Genomic DNA, 12,295 nt, shown 5'->3' on the forward strand with positions numbered 1-12,295 from the left:
TTAATAATATACCATTGAATAATAAATTAAAAATTGTCTGTCCTTCCAAGTCCCAACTCCAAGTAGAGTAAAGAATTGAATCCCCAACTATATAAAGATCCATCCAGTCTGTACACATAACCCATCTACATCCATCTTCAATCTCAATTAAAAAACCAAACAAACAAAACCTAATAGTATTAGGCCCCGTTTGGATAAACAGCTTAATTAAGCACTTATGGTCATAAGCGCTTATGACATAAGCGCTTATTCATAAGCTATTTTTAAAAATTTATTGAAATAAATTAAAAATAAGCTGTGTATAAGCATAAGCTGTTTTTCATAAGCTATCATGAGTAGCTTATGAAAATAAGCTGAAAATAGCTTATGACAGACCATAAGCTGTTTGCATAAGCTCTCCCAAACACTGGCATAAGAGCTTATGCTGTCAGATAAGCTCAAATAAGCTCTTCCAAACTGGGCCTTAATCCTGAACACAAAAAGCGTAGATGATCGATAGGGGTAGCTCCAACTTAAATAGATGTATCTTGTTCGAGACCTGTAAATGCAATTATGTTAAATATTGCATAAAGAAAATTTTGTCATTCATAATAATCATGCATATCTAGGTTGAAATTGGAAGAGTAACTTAATACATCTAAAACAAATGTTAATACTGCAGCTTTACCCATCAACTTAATACATCTAAAACAAATGTTAATACTGCAGCTTTACCCATCAAACCAAGCTAAAGTACCCAACCCACCTAATTTCTAATTCTAGGCTTCTTATTACTACCCACCACCCACGTAATAAATATAACCAGATACAAAATTTAAAACTAGAAAATTGGTCTTCCTGGGTAATCTGATCACTGCTATAACTAGCAAGTAAAGACGTAAGGATAATCATGAAAATGAACGTAGAATTAGAGGAATATTTAATGTTCTAATTTAATTAATATTATGTGAAATAATGTGCTTACAAGGTTAGGCATGGAAAAGAGTGAGATAGGGTGGAATGGGGACAGAGTTGGCAGAGTCACGTGTCAGTGTTCAATTGGTAAAGTTGGTCAAAGCAAAAGACTGGATAAGCAAACCGAGATGCGTACAGTCAAAGCAAAAACTGTCACGGTCCAATGGCTTTGCTGGCATTTTTACCCTAAATTATAAGGGACACCCTTTTTCGTTGCCCTCTACTTTCCTTTTTATATTTTGTAATTTCTTGTTTCGATTTTTTCGGAGACCGTGGATTGTCGTTTTTCTATTTCTTTTTTCTAATATAAAACTAAATCTTAAATTTATTTTCTCAAAAAATGGACTCCAAAAAAAGCATCTAAGATATTCGTTTTACTAAAACGAGATGTGCCATTGAGCAGCATATACCTCCCCTTTTACTTTTTTTTTCTTGCTAGGCATCTATTTGAATTGTGTTTTTTTTTTTAAATTATATCTGAGTGATTGTTATTTAGATTTTATACCTTTTTTTAAAGGATTTTTCAAGGCATCCCCTATTTTTATTTTACAAGGTATATTTCTGGAAATTTTTTCTTGAACAAAATATCTTTTCCTGTCATTATATTTTTTTCGACTTTTAAAATTTTTTAAAGGAAACTTTTAGTGTTAAATTGATATTCTCTTAATTTAATTGATATCAATTTAAATATAATAAAAGACATGCTACATGTATACATATATGATATAATAAAAAAATTAATTCAATTTTATATAATCACTATTGTTTTAAGTGGGTCGCACCGGTTATTCATTTGTCCTCGTGGGGTTTCCCCTGCACTTATGTTGAAAGTTGAAACTCCCTCCCCTGCCATCCTTGCATCGTGCAAGCGAAACTATTTCTTTACTTGCGCAGTTTAAAGACCAATATATCCTCCACACCTTTTCAAAAATCATTACTATTATAAACACTTTTTATTTTAAAGGTATTATGCACACTAATTACAAAATCAAAGGTTTGCCTTTGTTCAACCTTTTTCTATTGAAAAAGAAAAGTGCCAAAGTGGATCTCCGAAATGCTAAAAAAAGATGATATTTACTGGTCTCACGAAGATTTTACGCTCTCCAACTACCTTATATAAATTAAACCAAACTATTCATACACGTTATAAAAGTTTTTACCTAAGTGCATCATAAATATTACAGTATAATTCATGAACGTAATTCATCTATCTACTCGCATTAAAAATGTCAATATATAGTTCACATGTGTTCACAACCACTACCATGGTTACAAGTAATAACCTAAAGTCCTTGTTACATATTGAAATCGGAGACAATTCAATTCGAGTCGGGAACATTCACATTAAAGTGAGACTAACTCTTTCAGTGGAGTTTTTTTTATCTACAAGACTTGAACTGAAGACTTTACTTAAGGCGAATCAAGCATGTATCACTTGAACCAACCACTCGTTGATATTGAAATAAAAGAATGAAAGATCAAGGTTTTTGTTTTCAAATTAAAGCACATATTTGAGTTAAGTAAAATCACCTATACTACATATATAAGTGTAGAATCACCTCTCCTCTGCCTATAAAATAAAATAGGGAACAAAACCATATTTACAGAGTTTAAAACTTGAGACTTAAATTAGAAAAATCTAACATCAGTTAACTATTCGTTCAGTGGTTAAAATGCGAGAAATTCACAATAACTCTCAATTAAATTATTTTACATGGCAACTGTAAAATGTGAAAGATTAGATGATGTAAACAAGTTGTATGAATAAGAACATCTTCATCCATATTTTTTTGATAGACAAATGTTAGTGAATTAGTTGTTAGTAAGTTAGAAAATTTCTTCAAATTTCTCTTTTATGATTCGAGTCATGGATCTTCCCTTCCCCAACCCTTATAACCCCTAACTCTTACCACTTGAGCTAACCCTCGGGGACGAGCATCTTCATCCATAATTATTTATTTAGGTTGCTTAGCACTATTCATGTATCTCAAAGTGTTAAACAAGTAAACAAGTCATAACCAATTGATACAAATTTTACTTTAATAGTGGAACTTAATTTTTTTCATAAGCAACACATGTGTGAGAGAAAAAGGTAAAAGAATGAAGCTATAGCTATTAGGGTATGAAGTATGAACATTAAGAAGGGACATTAGTGTAATTTGAAGATAACATTAGTGCAATTGATGACGAAGTGGGGGAGATTAGATAACTGCACGTGTGGTGCGCGCGCGGGCCGAGAGAGACTTACGTCTCCACTCAATAACCGGCTACTCCCCGTACTTCACCGGTCAAACAAAAGATTAATCAATGAAATAAAAGCATTAAATAATTTACTAGTAATTGTTTGTTGACGAAGTGGCCCAAAAGAAGAGGTGTTGAAAGCAGGTCTCATTTGACACAGAGTGTGTGTTGTAAGGGGAAGAACAACAAACCAAACCAAACCAAGCTTTTGCGTGCTCCATCTCCTCCTCCTTCTTTCTCCCCACTCTGTTAGTGGTACGGTCCTCTCAATTCTCAACCTCTTCTTCTAATACTTTCCCTTATTATTATTTTCACCTCCATTCTGTGAATCTGCCTCTCAACTCAATTATTTCTCTTCTTTCAACTGTTTGTTTGTTTGTTTGTCAGGTTCTCTCTATCTATCTCTGCTCCTCCAAATAGTTCTAGTCCTACCCACTGTTCATTAACCTCATGATGTGAGATATGATGGTTATTGCATTTCAGATAAAGCCAATTTGTACTAAACCAAAACCAACCTTCTCTTCTGTTTCCGCCTTCTCAATTTCCCCTCACATAAAAAAGAGTCACTGATTTTTCAAGCCAGAGTTTGGGGTTTTGCATTTTCCGGTTAGGTTTTCCAAAATGCCGATGTTTCAGCCTTCTAAAAGGGACATGGTGGCGGGATTTGACGGTAGCGGCGACGGCCAGATTCTAGATCTGGACACCGCCGTCAAAGACGGTGTCCTAGGTGGGGTTGACGGCGGAGTTTTGGGAGGTGGGGTTTGTGAGAAGTTGGATCTGGCGAACATGATTCAAGAGATGGAGCTATGTGAGGTTCCGAGTGTGTTCATTTGTCCAATCTCGCTTGAGCCAATGCAAGACCCTGTGACTCTCTGCACTGGCCAAACCTACGAGAGGTCCAACATTCTCAAATGGTTCAACCTTGGCCACTTCACATGCCCCACCACGATGCAAGAGCTTTGGGATGATTCGATTACGCCGAATACCACGCTTTACAGGCTCATTCACACATGGTTCTCACAGAAGTATATGTTGATGAAGAAGAGGTCAGAGGATGTGCAGGGTAGAGCTTCGGAGCTTGTCGAGACTCTGAAGAAGGTGAAGGGGCAAGCAAGAGTTCAGGCTCTCAAGGAGCTTCATCATGTGGTGGCTGCTCATGGGACTGCCCGGAAGACTGTGATTGATGAAGGTGGTGTTTCTGTTATGTCTTCATTGTTAGGTCCTTTTACTTCCCATGCTGTTGGCTCTGAAGTGATTGGTATTCTTGTGAGTTTGACACTTGATTCCGAATCCAAGCGGAATCTCACGCAGCCTGCCAAGATTTCGTTGATGGTGGATATATTGAATGAGGGTTCGATCGAGACCAAGATCAATTGCACGCGGCTGATTGAATCGTTGATTGAGGAGAAGGATTTCCGGTCCGAGATTATCTCGAGTCATAGTCTGTTGGTTGGGTTGATGAGGCTTGTTAAGGATAAGAGACACAGCAATGGAATTTCCCCTGGGTTGAGCCTTCTTAGAACAGTGTGCTTTTATAAAGAAGTTAGGATTTTGTTAGTGAGCATTGGGGCTGTTTCTCAATTGGTTGAATTGTTGTCGGGTTTGGACCCTGATTGTTTGGAATTAGCGCTTTCTGTGTTGGATTCGTTGGCGTCGATACCTGAAGGAAGAGTGGCTTTGAAGGATTGTTCCAACACCATACCCATCATGGTGAGACTGTTGATGAGGATCTCAGAGAGCTGCACCCAGTATGCATTGTCAATCCTGTGGTCCGTGTGCAAGCTCGCGCCCGAGGAGTGCTCGTTGATTGCCGTTGATGCAGGGCTTGCTGCAAAACTCCTCCTCGTGATTCAGAGTGGTTGCAATCCGCTATTGAAGCAGCAGTCCGCCGAGCTTTTGAAGCTGTGTAGTTTAAATTATTCAGATACCATCTTCATTTCCAAGTGCAAGCTTACCAGAACCATCCAATGACCTTGGACAGTAACCTTGTGGTGTCAACAATTTGTAAATTTTTGGGTCAAGAGTGGTAAAGTTCTGCAGTTTCTTAGACCACCAAACTCCAATAAACCCCAAGACATGAAATGGGATCGAGGGGTAAGTCTCTCCTGTATATACCTTTAGTATTTTGATTCCAACAATCAATTTGAATGAAGAAGAATCTTATTGTGGAAATTGCACACACTTGCTTCTGTGCCTTTGTTTTTGAAATAAGCCCCATCAAGAAGATACTGGAATTTTTTATACTGCTCAGGGGTTGGTTTACATGAATGTAGAAGTCATGCTGTTGTTGGATAAAGATACTTCTTAGGAGAGTGATCATACAGTGAAGATGGGGCCTGCAATTTCAATTGTAATTGTTGAGGAGTTGCTTTGCTCCATGTCTTACTTCTATTGTATCTTCTTCCTCTTTGGGATCATTGAGAGGCCTCCAATTTTTCCTTTAAAACAAACTGGGAATTTTGCTTTTGATCTCAAACGTGTAGAGAGACTGGAGAGCCTGTGGCCTTCAAATTTTGTGTGTACAATGGAAACAAAAATTTCATTTTTCATTTATTATTCTGCATTTTAACTTCTCCAAATTGTGATACTGAGTTGTTAGTACTTTGATATTCATTATTGGTTTATTAAGTCTCCTTTTGCTGCTACTGAAGTAACCTGAGGTGAAGGAACAGTTTGGCATATGTAGTGAGATGGCAGGTGTACCCTTCACTAGATGTGCTCAATTTTTTCAGTATTTATGGATCAATAATACTCCATCCATACCTCATTTCGTCCCACAGCAAGTGAAAGTGAGAGATAGGAAGAGGAGAGAGATAATTGGAAGGTATGATAGGTGATGTAAGAAGAAAATCATAGTGAAATAAGAAGAAAAAAATGTGTGGAAATGAAATGGAAGAGAAACTAAGTAGGAATCAAATTCCAAACCCTTTATAGATGCTTAGTCGTCCCTGTTCGTGCTTACTTTTGCTGATCCTTTTGTGGTAGGTTTTGAGGACAAGACCCAATTTTTTCACTCACTGATTCACTGGGTGATTGAAAAAGAAAGATAAGAAAGCTAGAAAGCTTAGAGCTTTCACTGAATAGGAAAGTTGAATTGCAGTTTGGCCTTAGGAATAAGTACAAATTAGATAACAGCCTGTGTCTAAGCAAATAATGCTGTTACAGGATAAATGTCACACCAATAATAAAAAAGCCGCATATGACGGTACCGTTGCTCAAAGATATTTGGGGAAATGATAATGTGGACTTGCTTAGTTCAATATGTGGCATTAGGGTGGATGAAAGTATAAACAAAAGACACTCTCACGCATAAATCACGTCAAGAGCAGAGAGATAACTCAGTTTAGGAAGAGTAATAAAAGCGACAATATGAGTTGTCTAAATAGCTTACATTACAATCAAACTTTTATACATTTGGTCGTCTAACAATTGTACGGATAGTTAACTGTTGGCCACTCAGTCAACTAGGTAACATTTAGTTTTAGTCGTGGTGGAGTTAGCTTGATCATGATTCATTGATTCTTTCAACTCAACTTTAATGGTTAAGTCAACTATTTAGAACGATGAAAGCTTTGCTTTAGTTTTACTGGCGACTTTGGTCGCAATATTGTATTTAGGCAGTTCTAAATGAGATTGGGCTACTTGATCATTTAGGCCCTCCAAAACACAAATGAAACCCATAAAAATCACTCATTGCGAGTAATTTATTTAGTGAGTGATGCTATGGGACAAAATCTAACACATTGTAAGAATGAAGAGCTTGTTTCCAATATATAATGTTATTTGATGGAAAATATATGTAATTGCCAATATTTAAGAAATTATTGACCAATCATTTTAATTTAAAAAACCATTTGCAAGTTTCGTATTGTAAGAAAGCATTAATGGTATTTAGCTCCTTAATGTGTATGGATATTTTTTTGCAAATTCAATGGGTTTGATTGTGTGAGCAAGTGCACGAACTATGCTACTTAATCCACTAATTTCTAGTGTGTATGACATTGCTTAAGTTGAAATCATATGTTTGATATTTCCGGTAGAGTGCTAAGTGGTCAACCAACATATTTAATTGGACTTACGTTAGGTGGTTTATAATTTGTTTAAAAATTACCATAGTTGTCATTACAATTTTAGAGATCATCATAATTCAGTACATGTTTGTTTATTTTTTTTTGGGTTTGGGTCTTCTGAAACTTATAAAGCTGTTGATTGACCACTTAACATATACATCATCCGATCACTATTATAAGCAAAAATTACCTTTTTAGATTAATTCAATAAATGATGTATGTGGTCATTATCTTAATGACCACATACATCATTTATTGAATTAATCTAAAAAGGTAATTTTTGCTTATAATAGTGATCGGAGAGTGGAAGTATATAACATAAGTTTGTCCCTTTACGACATGTGATGCATATTTCTAAGGTATCTACAGTCATCCAACATCTTGAGAACGTCAAAGATATCGCATGGAGGGGCCCCGGTTGTTCAATTATAACATCATTGAATGAAAGTCTATTCAATAATGACCATAGGTTTCAAGATCCCATAACGTTTATAGGATAATGATCAATCTCGCAAATTCTTTGAACAATCCAATGATGAAGGTTTAGGCAGGCACACTATTATGCTTTTGTATCAAACTGGAAATTGGAAGTTAAGTTTGTTACTAATGCAGAGTGACTTCAGATTCAGACCATAGGATTTAAACTAAAAGAAATCCCATGTTTAAAATCATGAAAGAACTTAGATTGGTTTTTTTTTTTTAATTTGTGTACAATTTCTTTTTAAAAAAATGAATTTTAGTAATTTAGTTTATCAATCTTTAATAGCGTTAGTATTATAATTTTGAAATTTCTTAAATTAACATTATTGGTACATGTGGTGCCTGGATGATTCTCAATTTGCAGGTTATTTCAGTGAGGTTAGACTGCTAAATTATAACTAAAGTACATTTGGCCCAAACTAGTCTCCTATTTTGGTCAAAAGTAACATTTTTAGAAGGGGGATTAGACATTTCCCTAACAACATGTACTTTCGGATTAGGAGAATATGCAAAATTAGAAAAGAAAAAAAAAAAAAAAGAATGACAAAGTAAAGATAGAAAGGAAAGGCACTCTCTGCTCTTCTAAGTCATGTACCTATGGTCATGATACCTAAGAATTAAGGTGTAATTCAAAGCATCCAGGAAACACAAACCACCTATCAATTTATGTTTCAAACAAGGTAACTAATGTGTATGAAAAAAGATAAGTCGAGCATGGAACAGTGATGATACCTATCAGCACTCACATTGTAAGGGTTGTGGCTAGGGGTGGCAATATGGGTTGGCGGGCCGGGTTGGGCCCAACCCGCCATTAACCCGTCAAAATGCGGGTTGGGTTGGGTTAGCCCACTTTTAGTATTTGGGCTCAAAGTCTCAACCCAACCCATATTTTGACGGGAAAACGGGTTGGCGGGCTAGCCCACTTAGAAAATGTAGTGGAATAAAAAAAGAAATGCAATGAGAAATTTTAAGCAATCTTTCACTTTTTATATGTTGACACATGAAAAAAAGTAGAATTATACTTGTTCTTTATCTTTAAATGTTATGAGTTCAACTAGAAAATCTCACCAATAGCAATAACAAAAAAATATTTATCATGTGTGGTTATTAAAAGTTGTAAAACTGTAACCTCACTAGCAACAAGAGTTTACTTTAGCCAATAATAGTCAATCAACAATTATAAAATATAATGTCGAGTAGTCATGAAAGTTTTAGACAAAACATAACCTACGAATAAGAGCAGCAACTTATATAGGTGAATCCATTGAAGGAAGTTTTCAAAATATTTTTTTTAGTTTAGATCTGTCGTATTATATGCGCACCTTAAAATAATCTACTGAAAGAATAAAAATAGAAAAAAAATTTAAAAAATTTCAAAAAAAAAGTGAAAAATGGGTTGGTGGGCTAACCCAACCCAACCCGTCATTAACCCGCCAAAATACGGGTTGGGTTGGGTTGACCCACTTTTAAATTTGGGTTCAAAATCCCAACCCAACCCGTCAAAAAAGGTGGGCCAAACGGGCTGGCCCAGCGGGCCAAGCCCATTTTGCCACCCCTAGTTGTGGCTACCACAAAATTGAAGTAATACTTCAAGTTTTCTCTTTTTTTTTTTAATTTCTTACGGGGCTAGAGCCCAAAACTAAGCAGGGTCACCTCTCAAATAGAGAGTATTAAATGAATCAAACATTAGAGCAATAGAGCTAAAAGAAGGAATAAAGTCATAAATCTTGCAAGTCGTTAACAGCCCCATCCCATTCTTCGTGAAGGAGTCAGCCACTGAGTTGGCTTCTCGGAACACATGCTTGATGTGGAGTTGCTCGAAGATATTGAACACTCTGTTAATGTCTTTGACCAAAGAGGTTGCAGGCTTTGTGGGAAGGCAGCCTTTGTTGATTAGATTCACCACGAATACATATTTTGTATGACTCCAACTGAGTTTTTTTTATGCATCATCCTTATTTTATTTTTTTATTTATACAAGAGGCTAAAAAAAGAAAAAAAGCGATAAAAATGAAAAGAAAACACTCAACATAAACTACGCTCGAGTGAAGCTAGACCTTATATATAGCATCTTCCACAAGGAGAGAAACAAAGATCATCATCCAGGAAATCATCAATCATAAAAAAATCAATAGCCATTTGAGTCCGCACACGAATTTCCTTCCTCAAAGGATATAAAGCAATTCCCAGGCTTCTTGTAAACCTCCAAATAAGTCCATGAAGGCAAAATCAATGCATAACTCACTCAATAATCACACCCAAGAACCAGATAGATAAAAAGGAATTTGCGAATCAGATCACAAGATTATAGCTCTTGGAGACAAACCAAAGGATTCAAAGTCCATTGGAACATGGAAAATTGGAATCTCGGTACCTTAGCCTTAAGCCAACTCCACGATTTTAGTTGCGTCAATTGAAACATTGCAGATACGTCACATCACCCCAAAAGAATTGTATTAAGGGAGCACAAAGGATACCTCAGCCCAAAATACAAGCACACGAGAGATAGATCAGAGAATTACAAAACTAAACCAGCAACAAGAAAGAAAACAATAAGCTCAACTGAAATATCTAAAAATAATCCCCTGCATAAAGGCTAGATCAGTCCAACGCAATACAATTAAAACCAACCACTGAGGATCAAGCATGCTGCACACAATGGAAAAGATTACCAGAGCTAGACTAGATTAAATGAAGCAGTTTCCTGGCTTTCTGCAAACCTCCAAACAAGCCCATGAAGACAAAATCAATGCATAGCTAATCACACCCAAGAACCAAACAAATAAAAAGGAATTTGAGAATCAGATCACAAGATTACAACTCTTAGCTCAAGGAGACAAACCAATGGATTCAAAATCCATTCGAACATGGAAAACCAATCATTGAGGATCAAGAATGCTGCACAGAATGGAAAAGATTACCAGAGCTAGACTATATTAAATGAAGCCATTTCCTAGCTTTCTGTAAACCTCCAAACAAGCCCATGAAGACAAAATCAATGCATAAATGACTCAATAATCACACCTAAGAACCAAACAAATAAAAACGAATTTGAGAATCAGATCACAAGATTACAACTCCTAGCACCAGAAGACAAACCAAGGGATTCAAAATCCATACGAACATGGAAAATTGAAATCTTGGTACTCTAACCTTAAGTCAGTTCCATGATTTAAATTGGGTCAATTCAAACATTGCAGATACATCACCCCAAAAGAATTTTATTAAGAGAGCACAAAGGATACCTCAGCCCAAAATACAAGCAAATGAGAAATAGATCAGAGAATTACAAAATTAAACCAGCAATAAGAAAGAAAACAATAGGCACAACTAGAATATCTAAAAATAATCCCCTGCATAAAGGCTAGATCAGTCCAACGCAATACAATTAAAACCAACCACTGAGGATCAAGAATGCTGCACAAAATGGAAAAGATTACCAGAGCTAGACTGGATTAAATGAAGCAATTTCTTGGCTTTCTGTAAACCTCCAAACAAGTCCATGAAGATAAAACCAATGCATAGCTAATCACACCTAAGAACCAAACAAATAAAAAGGAATTTGAGAATCAGATTACAAGATTACAACTCCTAGCTCTAGGAGACAAACCAAGGGATTCAAAATCCATTCGAAAATGGAAAACCAACCATTGAGGATCAAGAATGCTACACACAATGGAAAAGATTACCAGAGCTAGACTAGATTAAATGAAGTAATTTCTTGGCTTTATGTAAACCTCCAAACAAGCCCATGAAGACAAAATCAATGCATAGATGACTCAATAATCACACCTAAGAACCAAACAAATAAAAAGGAATTTGAGAATCATATCACAAGATTACAACTTCTAGCTCCAAGAGACAAACCAAGGGATTCAAAATCCATTCGAACATGGAAAATTGGAATCTCGGTACCTTAACCTTAAATCAGTTCTATGATTTAAATTGGGTCAATTCAAACATTGCAGATACATCTACCCAAAATAATTGTATTATGGGAGCACAATGGACACCATAACCCAAAATACAAGCAGAAGAGAGATAGATAGAGAGTTATAAAACTAAACTGGCAACAAGAAAGGAAATAATTGGCACAACTAGAAAACTGAATCAATCTCCCCACCACCTATAGACAAAAGTCTAACCCTCTGCATAAAAGGTAGATGAGTCCAACTCAATAAAATTAGAAACCAATCATAGACGACCAAGAATGCTGCACACAATAGAAAAGATGAGGACCAAAGCCATACTAGATTAAATGAAGCAAATGCCTAGCTTCTTGTAAACCTCCAAACGAGCCCATGGAGACATAATCAATGCATAGCTGACTCAACAATCACACCCAAAAACCAAACAAATAAAAAGGAATTTGAGAATCAGATCACAAGATTACAACTCCGAGCTCCATGAGACAAACCAAGGGATTCAAAATCCATTCGAACATGGAAAACCAACCACGGAGGATCAAAAATGTTTTACACAGTGGAAAAGATTACCAAAGCTAGACTAGATTAAATGAAGCAATTTCCTAGCTTTCTGTAAACCTCCAA

General features: G+C 36.0%; 1 protein-coding gene across 1 annotated transcript; it reads left to right on the top strand.

The window, feature by feature from the left end:
- The first annotated feature begins 3,294 nt into the window (after positions 1–3,294).
- Positions 3,295–5,744, top strand: LOC130740935 (U-box domain-containing protein 30-like). Its single transcript, XM_057593668.1, has 2 exons — positions 3,295–3,450; positions 3,583–5,744. Exon 2 carries the CDS (start codon positions 3,817–3,819, stop codon positions 5,164–5,166), a length of 1,350 nt encoding a protein of 449 aa, XP_057449651.1. The 5' UTR covers positions 3,295–3,450; positions 3,583–3,816; the 3' UTR covers positions 5,167–5,744.
- Positions 5,745–12,295: the final 6,551 nt, after the last annotated feature.

This window comes from Lotus japonicus, chromosome 2, assembly GCF_012489685.1.
Source record: "Lotus japonicus ecotype B-129 chromosome 2, LjGifu_v1.2".
Taxonomy (NCBI): domain Eukaryota; kingdom Viridiplantae; phylum Streptophyta; class Magnoliopsida; order Fabales; family Fabaceae; genus Lotus; species Lotus japonicus.

What these genes read in the sequence shown, in the direction of transcription:
- LOC130740935 (XM_057593668.1), top strand. Translation starts at nt 3,817, where the DNA reads ATGCCGATGTTTCAGCCTTCTAAAAGGGACATGGTGGCGGGATTTGAC.